Raw genomic sequence first — 25,130 nt, 5'->3', positions numbered from 1 at the left:
AATTTTGACAGGAAAATGGTCAAATTCACACAAGAGAACATCCCTGGTCATCCTACTGCCCTGATCTGGTGGACTCAATAAACACAAGTGCTTTGTTTGTAAATTATGTCTGAGTGTGCCGCTGGCTATCCATCAATACATGTTTTTATTGTTTCGTCTGATTTGCTTAATATAAGGAAATTGAAATGATTTTTACTTTTGATACTTAAGTACATTTTATTAATTTGATTTATTTTTGATACTTAAGCATATTTAAAACCAAATACGTTTAGACTTTTACTCAAGTAGTATTTTACTGGGTGACTTTCACTTGAGCCATTTTCTATTAAGGAATCTTTACTTTTACTCAAGTATGACAATTGAGTACTTTTTCCACCACTGGCCAAATGCTTGCTGGCATCAATCAATCAAATGCTACGGCGGAAACATGTTATATAGTCTTTAGATCCATACAGCATCAGATACATGGGCTACATATACTGAGACAGAGGGGCGCTGTTTCCCTCGCTCGGGTGATTTCTCCAGTGAGATTCAGGCACTTGCGAATTGACCGAAAATTATGAAAACACAGAGGAAATAAATTATTTTATCATTTTTATTGGTGAAATATTTGGGAAATACTGGCTCCCCTTGGCATCCATGAATACACCCCACTGCGGCAGGTGCGCAAATATAACATCACACCAGTGCACAGTTAACCCTAAACACTACTTTGTGTTGTATGATTTATATACATTAAAATGTTTTCCCTCGCATTGAACCGTGAGAAAAAAATACACTTCCTCAATGACAAGCGACAATTTTTTTTAAATTGAATGTATACACATAACTCTAACACCTTAGGAATGAGCTATGTTGTGCAGTAGCCTATAACACGCAATGTGCTTTATAATGTACAGGACAATAATCAATATGAATATATAGTCTCCATCGCTGTGCTTGACTTGCAGTTGGTGCTAAGGTGTAATTACGTCATTCTAGGTGGAAACAAAGCCGACTGGGTGCCTTTTTAGCACCACACGCTCGCGCGTGAGAACGCCGACGGCTCGGTTCCAACAGCTACCGCAAATCCGGTCCCGGAGTGAAGGCACAGTCTCATTATTGGAATACAATACAAAATATGATAAACGAAGGATTTATCCGAACGGGGCTGACTGGGGATCGAATCGGATCTTTTGGCTGGTTATTTACTAGGTGTCCGACTGGAATGCATATTATGGTGTATGTTTCAATTGACGAATGAATGTTGTGCGTCAACTTCGCATTGCTGCCGCCTTGTTTTGGTGACTTTGAGGAATCTATACATTTTGAATGCTCACTCCGATGAGAGCAAATGGAATCGTGCGTTAGGTGAGTCTATTTGTCCCTTTGTTGGTTATGTACTGTATGAGCGCGCGCACGCCAGTGAAGAACTCGAATATTGATTTAATTATCTGTTTCGAAGTACTCAGTGGTGAATGTGAGGTTATGCAAATGTAATTGAATTATGACCGTGTGGATATCCATTTCCGTTTGAGGAACGACACTGTTCAGAGTTCTTGATCTGAATCTAGTGGGTATACAATTACAAAAACGTAGCCTAATCAATATAATATAATCAATATCAATATTCCTGAAAAGTATATACATTTAATAGCGGCTGCATGATAATATATATTTTAGAATTAGTTTAATATGAAAACCAATCTTTACTGATCCCTATCTAGACTGAAGCCTTCTCCAAACTATTACCACATTTAATTTCTATCTTATTCACAATAGCACAAATAGACGTGATCATTAGATTAGTTTATTAGTCACATGCACAGGGATAACTATTGCTTTGGGATAATAACATGGGATGTAACACCTTATATTCATGATTATGCAATGTTTGGCTATGTTTTGATTGTGGTATGTGATTGTCCAATAGTCAATATCTCACTCTCTCTCTCTGATGTGTTCTCTCTCTCTCTCGCTCTCCTTCAGGGTCATCCTCCTATCTCTCTCATAAGGGGGGCAGGTCTCCCTTGTGTTTGAGACATTCCATTTCAATGGCATCCCCTGTACAGTATACTTAAAGAATAGGAGAATAACGAGGATATCAACATCTAGCTCCATCCCACACCACATGCCATGGATCCCCTACCAGAGTACTCCCTGTTCCTTGTCCGGATCCTGGAGGAACTAGACACTAAACACAGTAGTGTGTCCTACCAGGACCTCTGTAAGTCCCTGTGTGCCCGCTTTGACCTGGTCCACTTGGCCAAGCTACGGAGCCTTCTGTTCTACACAGCCTGCCTGGACCCAGCCTTCCCTGCCACTCTCTTCAAAGACAAGATGAGATGTACTGTTGAGGACCAGCAGTCTAAGAAACTCATGGTGGCAGCGGATATCGTCACTATGTTTAACCTAATCCAAATGAACGGGGGGATCGCCAAAGATAAGCTCCCGATGGCACCACCGAGGCCCAAATTCCACAAGAACCAGTCGTTTGAGTCATGTAGGTCCGACACTGATGTTTATAAGTACCAGGACTATGAGAGGGGCGGCGGTTATGACCTCATGGATCAACCCTCCAGGGCGGGTCACCACCCCCACCATCGCCCCATGTCCCAAAACAACTCCTCCCACCCCTGCCCACACCCCCATCTCCACTCCGCCAACTGCAGATCCAACTGCAGCCCGCAGTTTATCCCGACTTCTGACCCTAACTTCCTATTGGGCGTCAACAAGGATCTAAAATGTCGAGCAGCATCGCTAGATAAGCTGCAGCACCTGCCCCAGTACTCGAGCTGCAGTCCTCCCTCGCCGCCCTGCGAGATGCAGAGCACCTACTTTCCCATAGACATTGACAGTGAGTCCACCACAGACCAGGAGTCCCTGCAACACATCAACCACACGGAGCCCTTCTCTGTCCACTCCTGTGTCCAGAAGAGAAACATCTTCAAGGAGGATTTTCACAACCTGCTAGCGTTCTCCCCACAGGTCTGTGCCCCTGGTCTTTAATTATATATTATTTATTTATTTTTATTAAGCGTTTTAAAAAAAAGTTTTTTTTACATATCATTCATTATGCAACAATAATTATCCTGACATATTTGTTTGGAAGTACTCCCAACAACTTTGAGTTTTAATGTTGTCCTATTACTACACTGAAACAACAATTCATTAAAAAATAAACATTGAAGATAAAGTCAGACTGATTTCCATTGCAGCCTCCTCCACTGTTAACCATCTGTTATCAATTATCACTGTTGTCGGTCTAATTTTCACTGCTATATGTGGTCAGCTACTTTCTTTAATGTGCCATGTTTTGAGTTGTTTCTTTCCTACTAAATGGTGCTAGCTGTAAGTATTTGTGCCGTTGTTTGCTAATCTTACCATCTAAATGTCAAAGAAAAGCACAAGACACCTAAAGGAGAAAACAATAGTGATAAAACAGTACCCCCCCACTTCCTGAAGCTGGTCCATAGATCTACAGATGTAGGATCTTAATTTGACCTGCATTGTTGCAGCAAAATAATCCTGCAACAACAGGATTTCAACGTTTAGTCCATAATGTTGCTTGAATGGTGGTTAGGCTATAAGCTGGTCAAAATGAGGGTACATGAAAAGTGGAATACTGTTAATATAACCGTTAGTGCAGGTTTTTAATGAATTTATGTCAATCATGAAGGTCATCTGCATTTCCTCTGACACAGGAAAAGTCTCATCAACAAAAGAGTGATCAGCTGAAGATCCTACATCTGTATAGCCTATGTCACATAGAATGGAAATGTCTCAATGGACATAGCTCTCAGTGAGAATAACCAATCTATAAAACGTATATCTTTCTAGAAAGGCTTGGTCTGAGCCTAATGTTACATCCAGCAGCTTTATGCTTAGTTTGACTCTTTCTTTGTTTGATTTGATAATGCAGGGTGTTTTGACTGATGTGTTAACACAACAGTGTATTAACATGTTGTTATTGTTGTAAAAGTGAACGAGTCTGTAACAATTTCTTTTTTCACTTCTGTAATGACAAAAAATGCTCAAAACAATTACAAAACAATTACCAAATTTCTATGAAACTATTACATTTAGGTTTTAGTCAGTTAACAGATGCTCTTATCAGCGTGACTTAGAGCCAAACAATACAATATTACAATACTGTTACAGTGTCACTACACAGCTTTAAGAGCAACTTGATGAAGTGTTATCCCATTGTCATTATAGGTCATCACCTCAGAGTGCAAGCCAAACATCAGGGCAACTGGAGGCTACCACCGGAGAGAGCTCCACAAACCTGCCACGTTCTTCAACCACAGCTTCGAGCTGCCCTACAGTAACCCCTACTTTGAGCCTACTATGAACTCGCCCATTCAGGAGAAACGGCGAGCGAAGCACGAGAGTCTGGACGACCTTCAAGCGTCTACGTATTTCGGCCCAACGACAGTGACGGAGTGCGTGAACACACGGAGGAGTACGGCTAGGCCGGGGAAGCAGCCAATTTGGCCCGTGAAAAGCCTGAGTCTCAACGCTGAAGAAGGGCCACCGGATTTCGAGAGGTCATTTCTGAATGGGAAACCGCTGAAAGACAATCATCGCCACAATGTAGTCAATAAAGAGAATGAGCAGCACTTCCAGTGCGCCAAAGAGAAAGTGGTGGCCTCCCCTTCAGGGTTCGCAAAGAAAACCAACGGGTTGAAAACAAAGGATATGTCTTCAATGGCGTGCGGTCCCGGGGTGGGTGTCGACAAAAGAGAGGTTGGGAAAAGATTTAAAGAGAAAGGCATCAACAGTACGTCTTTTCAGGGAGGTAACATAGACATCTCGTCCAGCGTAGGGACACAAACGGAGCAGGCCGAACAGAGGAAGCTAAAAGACTATGCCGCTGCTCATGCAAAATACGCCGAGAGAGAGAGGCACTCGTGCAAACACTCGGAAGAGGACTCTGAGATCATCAGCGATGACATCAGTGACATATTCCGCTTCCTTGACGACATGAGCGTGTGCGACTCGCTGGGCGTCATCCAATCATCGTGCTACAACAGCATCGGATCTCTCTCTCAGGTGACCATGAAGTCTGACGGTGACAGCTCACCCGAATGCAACACGGTCAAACTGGCCAAGTCCAAGCTGGACTGCCTCTTTCACTCCCTAGAGAACACGGACGACGAGCTCAAATCGAGCGTCTGCAAGCTTGTAATGAGGATAGGTGAGATCGAGAAGAAGCTGGAGTCTCTGTCCGGAGTCCGAGGGGAGATCTCGCAGGTGCTCTCCAAGCTCACCAAACTCGACGAGAAGATTCAGGAACCCGAAACCAACGGGAGACCAGGCGAAAACGCTTTAGCCACCACTTCCACCCCAGATCACCTTCACCCTGACCCCAACCTCTCGCCCCATGTCTTTCAGTGCCACACGACAGGCCACAACATCAAAGTGGACAACGGATCAGTGGAGTGGGGCTGCTCAGACAGTGAGAGTCTGAGGGTCAAGGCAATTAAGAAAAGTATGTTCACGCGGAGGTCGTCACGCTCACTCAATGAGGAGAACAGCGCCACGGAGTCAAAGGTGGCGAGCATCACCAACTCACCACGGGACTGGAGGACGGTGTCGTATACCTCGCACCATGGGGACGAGGGCAAAGACAAGGACAGAGACAGAGACCGAGACCGAGAAAGGGACACCAAGGACAGACACAGGAAAGCCAAAGAGGTAAGAAAAATGGTTTACATTTATAACACTTTTCACATTACACCAACATTAGATACTCTCTTTATATTTTTTGGGCTGTTTTGATGTAATATGAGAGCATATTTTCTACCACAAGAAAGCGTCTTTGGGAGAAAAGCGCTATTAAAATCCTATGTAGTATTATTATCATTACAGAAACATGACAAGAGTAATCAATGAGGTAAGAACAATGGAATACATTTATATAAGTCCTTTGTAAGTGCTGGACCGCACTGTTCGTTGTTCAAAAACAGACAAAGAAAAGTATTCACACCCCTTGAATTTTTCCACATTTTGTTGTGTTTCAAAATGGGGATAAAATTGATTTAATTGTAAAAAAAAATCAACAATCTACAATCATTTTTTGTTTGTTTTTGTAAACTAATATATCTTGATTAGATAGGTGTTCACCCCCTGAGTCAATACAAGTTATAAACACCTTTGGCAGCAATTAAAGTCAGTCAGTGAGTCTTTTGGGGTAAGTCTCTGAGAGCTTTGCGCACCTGGATTGTGCAATATTTGCCCATTATTGTTTAACCTGTTAGGGCTAGGGGGCAGCATTTGCACGTCTGGATAAAAAAAATGTACCCGATTTAATCTGGTTACTAATCCTACCCAGTAACTAGAATATGCATATACTTATTATATATGGATAGAAAACACTCTAAAGTTTCTAAAACTGTTTGAATGGTGTCTGTGAGTATAACAGAACTCATTTGGCAGGCAAAACCCTGAGACATTTTCTGACAGGAAGTGGATACCTGATGTGTTGTATTGACTTTAAACCTATCCCATTGAAAAACACAGGGGCTGAGGAATATTTTGGCACTTCCTATTGCTTCCACTAGATGTCACCAGCCTTTACAAAGTGTTTTGAGTCTTCTGGAGGGAGATCTGACCGAACAAGAGCCATGGAACGATGATGTCCCATTAGACACCTGGCGCGCGAGTTCATGTTGGGTACCCTCGTTCCAATACGTTATAAAAGAGTATGCATTCGTCCACCTTGAATATTATTCATGTTCTGGTTAAAAAAGGCCCTAATGATTTATGCTATACAACGTTTGACATGTTTGAACGAACGGAAATATATTTTTTCCCCTCGTTCATGACGAGAAGTCCGGCTGGCTTAGATCATGTGCTAACAAGACGGAGATTTTTGGACATAAATGATGAGCTTTTTTGAACAAAACTACATTCGTTATGGACCTGTGATACCTGGAAGTGACATCTGATGAAGAGAATCAAAGGTAATGGATTATTTACATAGTATTTTCGATTTTAGATCTCCCCAACATGACGTCTAGTCTGTATCGCAACGCGTATTTTTCTGGACGCAGTGCTCAGATTATTGCAAAGTGTGATTTCCCAGTAAGGTTATTTTTAAATCTGGCAAGTTGATTGCGTTCAAGAGATGTAAATCTATAATTCTTTAAATGACAATATAATATTTTACCAATGTTTTCTAATTTTAATTATTTAATTTGTGACGCTGACTTGACTGCCGGTTATTGGAGGGAAACGATTTCCTCAACATCAATGCCATAGTAAAACGCTGTTTTTGGATATAAATATGAACTTGATAGAACTAAAAATGCATGCATTGTCTAACATAATGTCCTAGGAGTGTCATCTGATGGAGATTGTAAAAGGTTAGTGCATCATTTTAGCTGGTTTTATGGTTTTGGTGACCCTGTCTTTGACTTGACAAAACATTACACACAACTCTTGTAAATGTACTGTCCTAACATACTCTAAATTTATGCTTTCGCCGTAAAACCTTTTTGAAATCGTAAAACGTGGTTAGATTAAGGAGATGTTTATCTTTCAAATGGTGTAAAATAGTTGTATTTTTGAAAAATTTGAATTTTGACATTTATTTGGATTCAAATTTGCCGCTCTTGAAATGCACCTGCTGTTGATGGAGTGCACCACGGGTGGCACGCTAGCGTCCCACCTAGCCCATAGAGGCTAAATTTATTTTAAATTTAAAGCACTGTCAAGTTGGTTGTTGATCATTGCTAGACAGACATTTTCAAGTCTTGCCATAGATTTTCATGCAGATTGTCACGGTTGTCGTAGGAATGAGAAGAGGATCAAAGTGCAGCGTGTGTGTCGTTCCACATTTTGTTTATTAAACTGTGAAACTATGCAATACATAAATACACTGAATGAAAAAACAACAAACCGTGACGCAGAGATGAACACATACACAACTCAAAATTAACTTCTCAGGGCTGCGTGGGACGCTACCCACGGTTCACACTATTCAACAGCCAGTGAAAAATCAGAGCGCCAAATTCAAAACAACAAAATGTCATAATTCAAAGTTCTCAAACATACAACTATTTTACACCATTTTAAAGATAAACCTCACCTTAATCCAACCACATTGTCCGATTTCAAAAAGGCTTTACGGCGAAAGCATAAAGTTAGATTATGTTAGGACAGTGCCAACACAAGAAAAACCACACAGCCATTTTCCAAGCAGGAGAGGGGTCACAAAAACCATAAATACAGCTAAAATTAAGCACTAACCTTTGACGATCTTCATCAGATGACACTCCTAGGACTCAATGTTACACAATACATGTATGTTTTGTTCGATAAAGTTCATATTTATATCCAAAAAACCCATTTTACATTGGCGCGTGATGTTCAGAAAATATTTTTCCACCAAAACTGTCGGTGAATCAGCACAACAATTTACAAAAATACTCATCATAAACGTTGATAAAATATTAAACTGTTATTCAAAGAATTATACACTGCTCAAAAAAATAAAGGGAACACTTAAACAACACAATGTAACTCCAAGTCAATCACACTTCTGTGAAATCAAACTGTCCACTTAGGAAGCAACACTGATTGACAATAAATGTCACATGCTGTTGTGCAAATCGAATAGACAACAGGTGGAAATTATAGGCAATTAGCAAGACACCCCCAATAAAGGAGTGGTTCTGCAGGTGGGGACCACAGACCACTTCTCAGTTCCTATGCTTCCTGGCTGATGTTTTGGTCACTTTTGAATGCTGGCGGTGCTTTCACTCTAGTGGTAGAATGAGACGGATTCTACAACCAACACAAGTGGCTCAGGTAGTGCAGCTCATCCAGGATGGCACATCAATGCGAGCTGTGACAAGAAGACTTGCTGTGTCTGTCAGCGTAGTGTCCAGAGCATGGAGGCGCTACCAGGAGACAGGCCAGTACATCAGGAGACGTGGAGGAGGCCGTAGGAGGGCAACAACCCAGCAGCAGGACCGCTACCTCCGCCTTTGTGCAAGGAGGAGCAGGAGAAGCACTGCCAGAGCCCTGCAAAATGACCTCCAGCAGGCCATAAATGTGCATGTGTCTGCTCAAACGGTCAGAAACAGACTCCATGAGGGTGGTATGAGGGCCCGACGTCCACAGGTGGGGGTTGTGCTTACAGCCCAACACCGTGCAGGACGTTTGGCATTTGCCAGAGAACACCAAGATTGGCAAATTCGCCGCTGGCGCCCTGTGCTCTTCACAGATGAAAGCAGGTTCACACTGAGCACATGTGACAGACGTGACAGAGTCTGGAGACGCCGTGGAGAACGTTCTGCTGCCTGCAACATCCTCCAGCATGACCGGTTTGGCGGTGGGTCAGTCATGGTGTGGGGTGGCATTTCTTTGGGGGGCCGCACAGCCCTCCATGTGCTCGCCAGAGGTAGCCTGACTGCCATTAGGTACCGAGATGAGATCCTCAGACCCCTTGTGAGACCATATGCTGGTGCGGTTGGCCCTGGGTTCCTCCTAATGCAAGACAATGCTAGACCTCATGTGGCTGGAGTGTGTCAGCAGTTCCTGCAAGAGGAAGGCATTGATGTTATGGACTGGCCCGCCTGTTCCCCAGACCTGAATCCAATTGAGCACATCTGGGACATCATGTCTCGCTCCATCCACCAACGCCACGTTGCACCACAGACTGTCCAGGAGTTGGCGGATGCTTTAGTCCAGGTCTGGGAGGAGATCCCTCAGGAGACCATCCGCCACCTCATCAGGAGCATGCCCAGGCGTTGTAGGGAGGTCATACAGGCACGTGGAGGCCACACACACTACTGAGCCTCATTTTGACTTGTTTTAAGGACATTACATCAAAGTTGGATCAGCTTGTAGTGTGGTTTTCCACTTTAATTTTGAGTGTGACTCCAAATCCAGACCTCCATGGGTTGATAAATTGGATTTCCATTGATTATTTTCGTGTGATTTTGTTGTCAGCACATTCAACTATGTAAAGAAAAAAGTATTTAATAAGATTATTTCTTTCATTCAGATCTAGGATGTGTTGTTTATCCTCTCTAGGGTCGGCGGGACGAAATCGTCCCACCTACGTAACAGCCAGTGGAATCCTGTGGCGCGTTATTCAAATACCTTAGAAATGCTATTACTTCAATTTCTCAAACATATGACTATTTTACACCATTTTAAAGACAAGACTCTTGTTAATCTAACCTCACTGTCCGATTTCAAAAAGGCTTTACAACGAAAGCAAAACATTAGATTATGTCAGCAGAGTACCCAGCCAGAAATAATCAGACACCCATTTTTCAAGCTAGCATATAATGTCACATAAACCCAAACCACAGCTAAATGCAGCACTAACCTTTGATGATCTTCATCAGATGACACTCCTAGGACATTATGTTATACAATACATGCATGTTTTGTTCAATCAAGTTCATATTTATATCAAAAACCAGCTTTTGACATTAGCATGTGACGTTCAGAACTAGCAAACTTCCGGTGAATTTACTAAACATTTACTAAATTACTCACGATAAACGTTCACAAAAAGCATAACAATTATTTTAAGAATTGTAGATACAGAACTCCTTTATGCACTCGATATGTCCGATTTTAAAATAGCTTTTCGGTGAAAGCACATTTTGCAATATTCTAAGTAGATAGCCCGGCATCACAGGGCTAGCTATTTAGACACCCAGCAAGTTTAGCACTCACCAAAGTCAGATTTACTATAAGAAAAATGTTATTACCTTTGGTGTTCTTCGTCAGAATGCACTCCCAGGACTTCTACTTCAATAACAAATGTTGGTTTGGTCCCAAATAATCCATAGTTATATCCAAATAGCGGCGTTTTGTTCGTGCGTTCAAGACACTATCCGAAAGGGTAAATAAGGGTTACGCGCACGACGCATTTCGTGACAAAAAAAATTCTAAATATTCCATTACCGTACTTCGAAGCATGTCAACCGCTGTTTAAAATCAATTTTTATGCCTTTTTTCTCGTAAAAAAGCGATAATATTCCGACCGGGAATCTGTGTTTAGGTTCAAAGACGATAGAAAATAAAAACATGGGGTCGACTCGTGCACGCGCCTCAGCCCATTGTCCTCTGATAGAGCACTTGCCAAAAGCGCTAATGTGTTTCAGCCAGGGGCTGCCTTGATATCATTCAGCTTTTTCCCGCCTTCTGAGAGCCTATGGGAGCCGTAGGAAGTGTCACATTACAGCAAAGATCCTCAGTCTTCAATAAACAGAGTCAAGAAGCTCAAGGAATGGTCAGAGAGGGCACTTCCTGTAAGGAATCTTCTCAGGTTTTTGCCTGCCATATGAGTTCTGTTATACTCACAGACACCATTCAAACAGTTTTAGAAACTTTAGGGTGTTTTCTATCCAAAGCCAATAATTATATGCATATTCTAGTTTCTGGGCAGTAGTAATAACCAGATTAAATCGGGTACGTTTTTTATCCGGCCGTGTAAATACTGCCCCCTACCCCCAACAGGTTAAGTGTTCCCTTTATTTTTTTGAGCAGTATAGATAAACATCTCCTGAATGCAACCGCTGTGATTTTAAAAAAGCTTCACGGGGAAAGCACACTTTGCAATAATCTGAGTACGGCGCTCAGAAAAATACAACAGGCAATACAGATACCCACCATTTTGGAGTCATGTAAAATCATAAATAGCATTATAAATATTCACTTACCTTTGATGATCTTCATCCGAAGGCACCTCCAGGAATCCCCGGTCCACAATAAATGTTGTTTTGTTCGTTAAAGTCCATAATTTATGTCCAAATACCTCCTTGTTGTCAGCGCGTTCAGTAAGCAAGTGCACCAAAAATTTCACGGCGAAAAGTACAAAAAAAAGTTATATTTACGTTCGTTGAAACATGTCAGACGTTGTATAGCATCAATCTTTAGGGCCTTTTTAACCTCTTGACGGTCGCCTAGGATAGGGGGCGCCACAGCGCATTTTGAAAAAAATTCGTGCCCATTTTAAACGGCCTACTACTCAAACTCAGAAGCTAGGATATGCATATAATTAATACTTGTGGATGGAAAACACCCTAAAGTTTCTAAAACTGTTTGAATGGTGTCTGTGAGTATAACAGAACTCATATGGCAGTCAAAACCCCGAGACAGATCGAAACAGGAAGTGGAATTCTGAATTGCGAACTCAACTTCATCACGTTGCCTATTAATCACACCGTGAGCTATGGTTCATTGAGCACTTCCTATTGCTTCCACTAGATGTCCCCAGTCTTTACAAAGTGATTTGAGTCTCCTACTGTGAAAACTGACAGAATGACACGCTGTGGAACGTGGTCACACGGAGAGGGCCATCACCATTATGACGCCGGCGCCCCTGGTTACCCTCCCCTTTCGAAACGTTTTGAAACACAATGCAATCGTCCCCCTCGAATCTTATTGGAGCTCTGGTTGAAAAAGGCCCTAAAGATTTATGTTATACAACGTTTGACATGTTTGAACGAACCTAAATAAGAAAAAAATGCATTTTGTTGAAAGAGTAGCCCCACGCACGTCGGAACTTTTGGTGCAGCCTTCAGAACGCGCTAACAACAACAAGCTAATGGAACATAAAGGATGAACTTTTTCGAACGAAAATACATTTGTTGTGGACCTGGGATTCCTGGAAGTGCCTAAGGATGAAGATAATCAAAGGTAAGGGATTATTGACAATAGTATACAAGACTAGATTTGATATGCGATTGTTCCAAGATGGCTAGCCTATTGCTATTGCTAGCCTATTGTTCTGAGTATCGCATCCCCTTTTATCGCAAAGTGTGATTACCCAGTAAAGTTATTTTTAAATCTGGCATTACAGGTGCTTTCAAGAGATATTCATCTATAAATCTTACAATGACAATATTACATTTAAAAAATGTTTTCGAATAGTAATTTAGTAAATTGTAGCGCTGTTTCATCGGATGCATTTGAGGGAAAATAGTTAGTCAACGTTACGCACCGATGTAAAATGCTGTTTTTATATATAAATATGAACTTTATCGAACAAAAGAAGGTGTGTCATCTGATGAAGATTGTCAAAGGTTAGTGCTGCATTTAGCTGTTTTTTGGTTATTTGTGATGCATGTGGTTGGTCGGAAAATGGTTATGCGGCTACTTTTACGATATACTCCTCTAACATAATCTAATGTTTTGCTTTTGCTGTAAAGCCTTTTTGAAATTGGACAACGTGGTTCGATTCAGGAGAGGTGTATCTATAAAACGATATAATTTGAAAAAGAAATTGAAAAAAAAAAAGTATTAAATTTTGTTATGCTAATGGCGATAGGATTTTTCGCTGGATGGACGGAGGCCGCACAGGGGTTAACATAAAACTTCAATAATATTCAAACTGGACGATTCCAATGTCTTGAAAAACGTTATGGAACACAGCTACCTCATCACGTGAATGCGCGCCACAAAACTCATGTCATTTTCTGAGTCACCAACTTCCCGGCCTTCTTGTTCGCTCTGTGTTCACCGCAAAAGCCTGAAACTAGGTTCTAAACTAGGTTCTAAAGACAGTTGACATCTAGTGGAAGCCTTAGGAAGTGCAAAATGAACCCTAAGTCACTGTGTGTTAGATAGGCAATGACTTGAAAAGACTACAAGCATCAGATTTCCCACTTCCTGGTTGGATTTTTCTCAGGTTTTTGCCTGCCATATGAGTTCTGTTATACTCACAGACATCATTCAAACAGTTTTAGAAACTTCAGAGTGTTTTCTATAAATCTACTAATAATATGCAAATATTTGACTCTGGGCCCGAGTATTAGGCAGTTTACTCTGGGCACGTTTTTCATCCAAAATCGAAAATACTGCCCCCTATACCTTGACAGGTTAATCACCCACAAAACCCAGGTGGAAAAACCCCTACTTAAGTATGATCTCCAATTAGAGACAACGAGGACCAGCTGCCTCTAATTGGAGATCATCTCAAACAAAACCCCAACATAGAAATTCAAAACTGGAACCTAAACATAGAAATAGAAAACATAGAAAAAACACCCCCTGTCACGCCCTGACCTACTCTACCATAGAAAATAACATCTTACTATGGTCAGGACATGACACAGATTTAAGTCAGAACTGTAAATAGGCCACTCAGGAACATCCAATGTCGTCTTGGTAGTGTAGATTTGGCCTTCTATTTTAGGGTTATTGTCCTGCTGAAAGGTGTCTGTGTCTGTTGGAAAGCAGACGGAGCCAGGTTTTCCTCTAGGATTTTGCCTGTGCTTAGCTACATTTTGTTTATTTTTATGCTGAAAAACTCCCCAGTCCTTGCTGACGACAAGCACACCTATAACATGATGCAGCCACCACCATGCTTGAAAATATGGAAAGTGGTACCCAGTGATGTGTTATGTTGGATTTGCCCCAAATATAACATTTCATATTCAGGACAAAAAGTTAATTATTTTGACACATTTTTTGCAGTATTACTTTGAAAACAGGATGCATGTTTTGGAATACGTTTTTATTCTGTACAGGCTTCCTTCATTTCACTCTGTCATTTTGGTTAGCATTTTGGAGTAACTACAATGTTGTTGATCCATCCTCAGTTTTCTCCTATCACAGCCATTAAACTCTGTAACTGTTTTAAAATCACCATTAGCCTCATGGTGAAATCCCTGAGTGGTTTTATTTCTCTCTGGCAACTCAGTTTGGAAGGACGTCTGTATCTTTGTATTGATACACCATCCAAAGCCAAATGAACAGCTTTACCATGCACAAAGGATATTCAGTGTCTGCTTTATTATTTTTTACCAATCTACCAATCAGTGCCCTTCTTTGTGAGGCATTGGAAAATGGGGTAGTCATTCACAAATCATGTTAAGTGTGAGTCCATGCAACTTATTATGTGATTTGTTAACCAAATGTTTACTCCTGAACTTATTTAGGCTTGTCATAACAAAGGTGTTGAATACTTTTTGACTCAAACATTTCAGCTTTTAATTTTTTATGTATTTAATTCCACTTTGACGTTATGAGCAGTGGCGGTTCTAGACTATTTCAACTGGGGGGGTCAAGCTGGGGCCAGTTGTACTGTTAGAGGGGCCAGTTACATTAGACGTTTTTGTTGTCATATCGTTTTCTTCACTGCATTGCAGGCATTAGCAGGCAAAAGACCATGTTCATAATCATCATCGTTGCCACTGTCTAATAACGGATGTACAAAAAGAAATGTAGCAAAAATTAGTTATGTAAAAATTATTTCATACTCCACATTTAGGGGGGCCACAAGGGGGTCCAAAATTGTTGTCACAGGGGCACTGAGGAGAGGACGGCTCATAATAACTACCCTTAACTACACCAGTGGAGGCTGCTGAGGAGAGGACGGCTCATAATAACTACCCTTAACTACACCAGTGGAGGCTGCTGAGGGGAGGACGGCTCATAATAACTACCCTTAACTACACCAGTGGAGGCTGCTGAGGAGAGGATGGCTCATAATAACTACCCTTAACTACGTCAGTGGAGGATGCTGAGGAAAGGACGGCTCATAATAACTACCCTTAACATTGCATTTTTGAAAACCCGAAAACCCGAGGACTATGACAACCAAGTCATACAAACATAAACTGTAAAACTTCAATTACCGTAATTTCCGGACTATTGAGAGCACCTGAATATAAGCCGCACCCACTGAAAAAAATATATATATATTATTTTGAACATAAATAAGCCGCACATGTCTATAAGTTGCAGGTGCCTACCGGTACATTGAAACAAATTAACTTTACACAGGCTTTAACGAAACATGGCTTGTAACAAAAATAAATAGGCTTTAACGAAACACGGCTTGTAACAAAAATAAATAAGCTTTAACGAAACACGGCTTGTAACAAAAACAAAAATTTGCAGTAAGCTTTAGTTGTCTTTTTGCACTGAGTGAATTCCTCACGCTGCTGTTTCCAACGTCTTATCATCGACTCATTAAGACCAAGCTCCCGTGCAGCAGCTCTATTTCCTTTTCCAACAGCCAGATCAATCGCCTTCAACTTGAAAGCTGCATCATATGCATTTCTCCGTGTCTTTGCCATGATGAGGGTGACAAAATGATTACCGTAATCAGAATGATGGGAAGTTTGAGAGCGCTCGATTTAATCTAAACAGTAAACAAAAAAGTTGTTTGACCTTAACCCGTTCGGCAATTTCATTGGTCTAATGAAAGCTTCATGCCGCCAAAAAACTGAGCACGTCACAGAATGTGTTTTTTTGGAGAAAAGTTGCGGCTTATAGTCCGGAAATGACGGTAAGTCTTAAATAGCCACCTGTCCCTTTTAATAGCCTGGCATCAGCACATATTTCAAATCAAATCAAAGTTTATTGGTTGCGTACACAGTTTAGCAGATGTTATAAACTGGTTGGTTCGAGCCCTGAATGCTGATTGGCTGACAGCCATGGTATATCAGACCGTAATCCACGAGTATGTCAAAACATTTATTTTTACTGCTCTAATTACTTTGGTAACCAGTTTATAATAGCAATAAGGCACCTCAGGGGTTTGTATGGCCAGTATACCACGGCTAAGGGCTGTATCCAGGCACTCTGTGATGCGTCGTACTTAAGAACAGCCCTTAGCCGTGGTATATTGGCCATATACCACACCGCCTCGGGCCTTCTTAATTAATTATAGTGGGTTCAGAGAAATGCTTATGTTTCTAGCTCCTAACAATGTAGTAAAATGTCAAACAAGTACACAAATGATAATAAATAAATAAATAAATAAAAACAACAAGAAATCAAGAAATGTCTGAACGAATCCAATTAACCTGTTTAGGATAGGGGGCAGTATTTTCACGGCCGGATTAAAAAACGTACCCGATTTTAATCTGGTTATTACTCCTGCCCAGAAACTACAATATGCATATAATTGTTTGATTTGGATAGAAAACACCCTAAAGTTTCTAAAACTGTTTGAATGGTGTCTGTGAGTATAACAGAACTCATATGGCAGGCCAAAACCTGAGAAGATTGCATACAGGAAGCGCCCTCTCTGACCATTTCTTGGCCTTCTATAGCCTCTTTATGGAAAATAGAGTCTCTCTGCTGTAACGTGACATTTTCTAAGGCTCTCAGAAGGCGCCAGAACGGGGAATGATGACTCTGCAGTCCCTGGCTGAAAAACAGTAGCGCATTTGGATAGTGGTCGATCTGAGAACAATGAAACGGGTGCACGCGTGCACGTGAAGAGTCCATTTTACATTTTCAGTCTTTGAACGAAAACGACGTCTCCCGGTCGGAATATTATCGCTATTTTACGAGAAAAATTGCATAAAAATTGATTTTAAACAGCGTTTGACATGCTTCGAAGTACGGTAATGGAATATTTTGAATTTTTTTGTCACGATACGCGCCGGCGCGTCACCCTTTGGATAGTGTCTTGGACGTAAGAACAAAACGCCGCTATTTGGATATAACTATGGATTATTTGGAACCAAAACAACATTGGGTGTAAACTAGAAGTCCTGGGAGTGCATTCTGACGAAGAACAGCAAAGGTAATCCAATTTTTCTTATAGTAAATCTGAGTTTGGTGAGTGCCAAACTTGGTGGGTGTCAAAATAGCTAGCCATGATGGCCGGGCTATCTACTCAGAATATTGCAAAATGTGCTTTCAACGAAAAGCTATTTTAAAATCTGTCACAGCGATTGCATAAAGGAGTTCTGTATCTATAATTCTTAAAATAATTGTTATGTTTTTTTGTGAACGTTTATCGTGAGTAATTTAGTAAATTCACCGGAAGTTTCGGTGGGTATGCTAGTTCTGAACGTCACATGCTAATGTAAAAAGCTGGTTTTTGATATAAATATGAACTTGATTGAACAAAACATGCATGTATTGTATAACATAATGTCCTAGGAGTGTCATCTGATGAAGATCATCAAAGGTTAGTGCTGCATTTAGCTGTGGTTTTGGTTTTTGTGACATTATATGTTAGCTTGAAAAATGGGTGTGTGATTATTTCTGTCTGGGTACTCTCCTGACATAATCTAATGTTTTGCTTTCATGTGTAAAGCCTTTTTGAAATCGGACAATGTGGTTAGATAAAGGAGAGTCTTGTCTTTAAAATGGTGTAAAATAGTCATATGTTTGAAAAATTGAATTTTTGGGATTTCTGACGTGTTTGTAATTCGCGCCACGCCCCATCATTGGATATTGGAGCAGGTGTTCCGCTAGCAGAACATCTAGATGTAGGAGGTTTAACAAACCAAATTGCACTGTAACAGTAATTCAAATGCAGTCTACTATATACTTCAGTACATGAACACCTGTTTCTAATAAATGCCAGGTTTAAGTCAATTGCTTGAGTAAACTTCAGTGAGTACTGTAAAGATTATGCAAAAGAAGATAAAGGAGAGCAATATCATTGTCTTTTCAACATTTTATTGAGCAAAAGATGTGTACATTAAGGAAATAGACGCCAGGCTCAAATAGAAGCCTGTCTCTAATAAGCGGCAGTTGTGTTCAGTGATTGAAGCAAATAAATGCCCGTGGCTATTAATTAAGTTTTACGGTATATAAAGTATACAAGTCATTATCTCCTATGTACATGTAGACAGAGACGGGGTGTCATAGAAGTACTGTCACAAATGTCTAGAGATTCAATAGTGTTAATTAAACAGTTTCTATGAAAAGGATATCATTTCCCTCGCTTCCCTTCCTCAAATCTCACACGCACGCACACACACACATTTCATGCACGCACGCATACATGCATGCACACGCAAACACACACACGAAGGAGACAGGCAATTGGCTCGACGGCAGGATTTGATACTATAGTTGGGTCACAGACGTCAGTGGAGCTAAATTATACCTAACCCAGATCCCCCTTCCGTCTCACAGAAAGAAATGACACGCATTCTACCAATCTCTCCAATGAGAGGAGAGATTAATACTGTCAATTTAGGACCACAAGAGGCAAGGGATTGTGGGCTGAATCCTTCTCCTTGGGGGCGTTTATGAACTCTCAGGTTAGCACTCTCACCATTCATCATTCGTCAAGGGGAAGGGACCAGAGCCATTTCAGGCTTAGCAGATAAACAGCTGGCATCCAAATATACAGTAGAGCACGAGGTGACACGCTAACAAGGAAGTCTGTAAGGTAGTCTGTTGTGAGATTTACATGGATCAGAGTGCTGTTATACAGACAGAGGTAATAGGGTCTGTTTGTGAACAATTATCCGTTTGTAAATGACTGTTTCGTGATTATTGTTGGTTTTTATATAATGGGGACTAATTCTCGGGCACGTGAATTACAATAGATTCCTTTCCTGAGAATTTCTTCAAACCCTCCCACCCCCTTCCCATGGGAGAAGAAATTAACTTGTCCATAGACTCTGATGATTTAAGGTCAGATTTACATTTCCCCTTCATGGTTTAGATTAGGTGAAGGTCACGTGGAACCTAGATCTGTGCCAATGGGCACCCTCTTCTACCCCCTCCCTTCCCTTCCCCGGGGTGAAGGGGCTTTTAAACAGCATGTTGAAATGTCACTCTCAGTCTGCAGGTGTAAGGTCAGATTTACATTTCCCCTTCATGGTTTAGATTAGGTGAAGGTCACGTGGAACCTAGATCTGTGCCAATGGGCACCCTCTTCTACCCCCTCCCTTCCCTTCCCCGGGGTGAAGGGGCTTTTAAACAGCATGTTGAAATGTCACTCTCAGTCTGCAGGTGTAACACTGACTAGTCATTCTCAGTGACCTTTCCCTGCGAAGCCAAATGGAGTGGATGTTAATTGAAATGGGTCTCGACCTCGAGCTGTCATTCTACAAGCCCTGTGCTGCGTATGCATCTTTTTGATCACTGAATGGATAACTGTCTAGCATGCATGCCCTCTCCATCTACATGAGTTGCCTCTCTCTGTCTCTGTCTCTCTCTCTCTCTCTGTCTCTCTCTGTGTCTGTCTGTCTCTCTCTGTCTGTCTGTCTGTCTGTCTGTCTGTCTGTCTGTCTGTCTGTCTGTCTGTCTGTCTGTCTGTCTGTCTGTCTGTCTGTCTGTCTGTCTGTCTGTCTGTCTGTCTGTCTGTCTGTCTGTCTGTCTGTCTGTCTGTCTGTCTGTCTGTCTGTCTGTCTGTCTGTCTGTCTGTCTCACTCTCTCACTCTCACACTCTCTCACACTCTCACACTCTCACTCTCACTCTCTCTCACATATATAATTTTCTTAGTTGGGGTGGCAGGTAGCCTAGTGGTTAGAGAGGCAAGCCAGCAGCCGGAGGGTTGCCAGTTCGTATCACGTGTCCGATGGGAAAAGTCTGGCAGCAAGTGAGCTGGCAACCGGAGGGTTGCTGGTATCTAATCCTAGATGCCATTGCCTGCCATTGTGCCCTTGAGAAAGGCACTCAACCCCCCCACAACAATTATCTCCCTGGGCGCCCGCTGTGGGAGCCCCCCCACACCTTTCCAAAACCTGTGTATGTGTCTTTAGGAGGAGTTGGGTTAAAAGAGGAAGTTAAATATCTTAATCTGATAGGTCAAAAGACTGGATACGTTTCCCACCGTATTGCTTCCATCTTCCCTGACCTCCAACTTTATTCATGTGCTCAACACTCCTGAGTCACTCCATTTCATCATATTCTTTGATTCATGAGCACTGACAGGTGCACCGCGGAGGTTTGAATTGTATATTAACGTTCTGTAATTTATTCTTTGAAGTGAAGGTAGTCTTTTTCCCTGTCAGGATTCTTGGGAGTTGGCAACATATATTTTGTATAACAAAGACACCTGGCCTTTTCCATAAAAGTAGTTTAAAATCACTTTCTCTACAGTGGAAATGGGTGGTTGAATGTTGAAAGTTTTGTGCCTTTGAAATAAGAATTCTAAGATGCAGCTACTTCAGTAAATGTTTTGGAGGGATGTGAAAGGTTAAAAGTCTATTCATGATACAAATCCCTCCCTCACCTTGTTAGTTAGTTCCTCTGTCTGACCACATTCCAAACCCAGGGTCACGTGGAGAAATATTTCACTTCCCAAAGTAGAGTCTGAATGAGCAAATTCCTCAGTCAGTTTCCATGTGTTGGGACTTAACACGTACACCATTGTCTTACTTCAGGAAGCAAAACGGCTGTCTGTACTCATCTGTCTGATGACTCTGGAACCCTTATGGAATAGATCAAAAGCTACAATATGCTGTCATTATGCTGTCATTACATTCTAATAATACCTAGGTGACTGTCAATACCAACTCTTTGTCCTCCCTAAAGAATCAGAATTCGTCTTAATTAAACCCTACCAGAACTTTCACACAAGATTAACACATTTCGTTTGCAATAACATAAACATGAAGTGATTTGATAACCTGTTTCTAATATGAAAAAGAGTGCCACCAACTGGTGGTGGTCTCCGAAAGAGGTGCGGGTTAAAATATAGGTATAATCATCCCGGCGTCTCTATTAGAAGGCTTGGTAATGACCAGTAGGAGACAGATGTACAAGAGGGGACTAGTACAAGTGCTTTCTATGAAAGAAGGACTTAAATAACATATTTTACGTAGCGGTAATAAGGTGATAGCAACGTGCTGTGTTAATTGTTATATGTAGTGTATATACAGTAGATGAAAATCTACAAAATATTCAATAGCTTAGACAGTAGCTATATATGCTAGCAATGAGCTAGCATGCTAGGTAGCTAAGCTAGCATCACTTGAGTACCGGACACAGCTCTGGGGGCCCATGCGCCTGTCATCGATATCTAATAATTTAATAAATATATAAATACTTTTACAGTAACCCTCCAAAAAGACATTAATAAACATTTTTAATTTCAATATGTACTAGGAAGTTAAGTGTTTGTTTCCTGGACTTCAGGAATATGACTAAAAAAGTGCCTCAGGCCTTGAAAAATAATACATTTAACATTAACTGACTGAAAGTTTTAGTTTAGAAAGCGATCTCTCCACAGAAGCGACAGTTACAGGGATGGTAAAAAAACAGCTTGATTGCCCTAGCAACATCAGGGAAACTGGGCAGAAGGAAGTGGTGCTTCAAATGGTCATTCCAAGATGGCATAGCAGTCAGACATCCTTTGTCCTCCTCTTGTCGTGTCCCATGTATATCTATATTTACATCTTTTCTTCGCATATCTTTTTATATATTTTTTTCTAAAAACTCAACCTCAAAACACTCTCCTGCAACCCGCCTCACCAATTTAAAAAAAAAAAAAGTATTATTTACCTCAAATCTGAAATCCACAACAGAAGCTAGCCAGAGGTTAGCCAGAGGTTGGCCAGTTCACTGGCTAACGTTGGAGTTCAGCTAGCCACGATTGGCGGTCATCAGCTATCCCTTAGCTCAAAAAGCTATCGCCAGTTTTGTACAGCACGACTCAGACCAGAGCATACCGGACCTATTTTCTCTCCATATCCCCGGATTTCTACCGCAGGCTCTGGACAATTACACCTGGATCTTGCAGCTAGCTAGCTGCTACCCGAGTGACTATTGGCTAACATTGGTCCCGGAGCTAACATCAAATATTCCGGAGCTAGCCAGCTGAAGAGTTCCATCAGCCACTCCTGGGCTACAATCACCTACCCGGACCCGTTTTACTGCCAATGCAGAGCCCCATTGGGCCTTCACGACTGGACTACCGATGTTATCTGCCCGAGGGAGTTATCCAACTGGCCCCTCCGTCGCGACGTAACCTGAACGCCCATCTGCGGTCCGCTAATCGTTAGCTGTCTTATCGGCTGCTATCTGACTAGGTCTATCGGACTATTTTCTTGGGCCACTATAACTATTTTGCCAATTGGACTGGTCCCCCCTACCACACAGAACCCCACTAATCTACAGACGGAAACGCACGAGGTGGCTAAAAACAGACCTCCCTCCGTCTTCTGCCAGCTTGCTACCTATGGCCCGGCTAGCTGTCTGAATCTCACTGGACCCTTATGATCACTCGGCTAAGCATGCCTCTCCTTAATGTCAATATGCCTTGTCCATTGCTGTTCTGGTTACTGTTTATTGGCTTATTTCACTGTAGAGCCACTAGCCCTGATCATTATACCTTATCCAACCTTTCAGTTCCACCACCCACACATGCTATGACATCTTCTGGTTTCAATGATGTTTCTAGAGACAATATCTCTCTCATCATCACTCAATGCCTAGGTTTACCTCTACTGTATTCACATCCTACCATACCTTTGTCTGTACATTATTCCTTGAAGCTATTTTATCGCCACCAGAAACCTGCTCCTTTTACTCTCTATTCCGGACGTCATAGACGACCAATTCTCATAGCTTTTAGCCGTACCCTTATCCTACTCCTCCTCTGTTCCTCTGGTGATGTAGAGGTGAATCCAGGCCCTGCAGTGCCTAGCTCCACTCCTATTCCCCAGGCGCTCTCTTTTGATGACTTCTGTAACAGTAATAGCCTTGGTTTGATGCATGTTAACATTAGAAGCCTCCTCCCTAAGTTTGTTTTATTCACTGCTTTAGCACACTCTGCCAACCCGGATGTCCTAGCCGTGTCTGAATCCTGGCTTAGGAAGTCCACCAAAAACTCTGAAATCTTCATCCCTAACTACAACATTTTCAGACAAGATAGAACGGCCAAAGGGGGCGGTGTTGCAATCTATGCAGAGATAGCCTGCAGAGTTCTGTCCTACTATCTAGGTCTGTACCCAAACAATTTGAACTTCTACTTTTAAAAATCCATCTCTCTAAAAACAAGTCTCTCACCGTTGCCGCCTGCTATAGACCACCCTCTGCCCCCCAGCTGTGGTCTGGACACCATATGTGAACTGATTGCCCCCCATCTATCTTCAGAGCTCGTGCTGCTAGGTGACCTAAACTGGGACATGCTTAACACCCTAGCCATCCTACAATCTAAACTTGATGCCCTCAATCTCACACAAATTACCAATGAACCTACCAGGTACCACCCCAAAGCCGTAAACACGGGCACCCTCATAGATATCATCCTAACCAACTTGCCCTCTAAATACACCTCTGCTATTTTCAACCAAAATCTCAGTGATCACTGCCTCATTGCCTGCATCCGTAATGGGACAGCGGTCAAACGACCTCCACTCATCAATGTCAAAGGCTCCCTGAAACATTTCAGTGAGCAAGCCTTTCTAATCGACCTGGCCCGGGTATCCTGGAAGGATATTGACCTCATCCTGTCAGTAGAGGATGCCTGGTTATTTAAAAAAAAAAAGCCTTCCTCACCATCTTAAATAAGCATGCCCCAATCAAGAAATTTAGAACCAGGAACAGATATAGCCTTTGGTTCTCTCCAGACCTGACTGCCCTTAACAAACACAAAAACATCCTGTGGCGTTCTGCATTAGCATCGAACAGCCCCTGTGATATTCAACTTTTCAGGGAAGTTAGAAACCAATATACATAGGCAGTTAGAAAAGCCAAGGCTAGCTTTTTCAAGCAGAAATTTGCTTCCTGCAACACAAACTCAAAAAAGGTTTGGGACACTGTAAAGTCCATGGAGAATAAGAACACCTCCTCCCAGCTGCCCACTGCACTGAGGATAGGAAATTCTGTCACCTCTGATAAATCCACTATAATTGAAAATTTCAATAAGCATTTCTCTACGGCTGGCCATGTTTCCACCTGGCTACCCCTACCGCAGTCAGCAGCACTGCACCCCCCACAGCTGCTCGCCCAAGCCTTCCCCATTTCACCTTCTCCCAAATCCAGTCAGCTGATGTTCTGAAAGAGCTGCAAAATCTGGACCCCTACAAATCAGCCGGGCTAGACAATCTGAACCCTTTCTTTCTAAAATGATCTGCCGAAATTGTTGCAACCGCTATTACTAGCCTGTTCAACCTCTCTTTCGTGTCGTCTGAGATTCCAAAAGATTGGAAAGCAGCTGCTGTCATCCCCCTCTTCAAAGGGGGTAACTCTTGACCCAAACTGCTACAGACCTATATCTATCCTACCCTGCCTTTCTAAAGTCTTCGAAAGCCAAGTCAGCAAACAGATTACCGACCATTTCGAATTCCACCACACCTTCTCTGCTATCCAATCTGGTTTCAGAGCTGGTCATGGGTGCACCTCAGCCACGCTTAAGGTCCTAAACGATATCGTAACCGCCATCGATAAGAAACAATACTGTAATGCCATATTCATTGACCTGGCCAAGGCTTTCGACTCTGTCAATCACCACATCCTC

General features: G+C 41.9%; 1 protein-coding gene across 1 annotated transcript in view; it reads left to right on the top strand.

Moving 5' to 3' along the window:
* The first annotated feature begins 987 nt into the window (after positions 1–987).
* Positions 988–25,130, top strand: part of LOC106594633 (major intrinsically disordered Notch2-binding receptor 1) — a 50,818-nt gene continuing 26,675 nt past the window's right edge. The window contains exons 1-3 of the mRNA XM_045708693.2: positions 988–1,350; positions 1,969–2,967; positions 4,198–5,679. Coding sequence (XP_045564649.1) covers positions 2,116–2,967; positions 4,198–5,679 — 2,334 coding nt within the window. The 5' untranslated portion in view covers positions 988–1,350; positions 1,969–2,115. The remainder of the gene's footprint in view (positions 1,351–1,968; positions 2,968–4,197; positions 5,680–25,130) is intronic.

Source organism: Salmo salar, chromosome 26 (assembly GCF_965601325.2).
Source record: "Salmo salar chromosome 26, fSalSal1, whole genome shotgun sequence".
NCBI lineage: Eukaryota > Metazoa > Chordata > Actinopteri > Salmoniformes > Salmonidae > Salmo > Salmo salar.
This window is presented reverse-complemented; position numbering and strand designations above follow the sequence as displayed.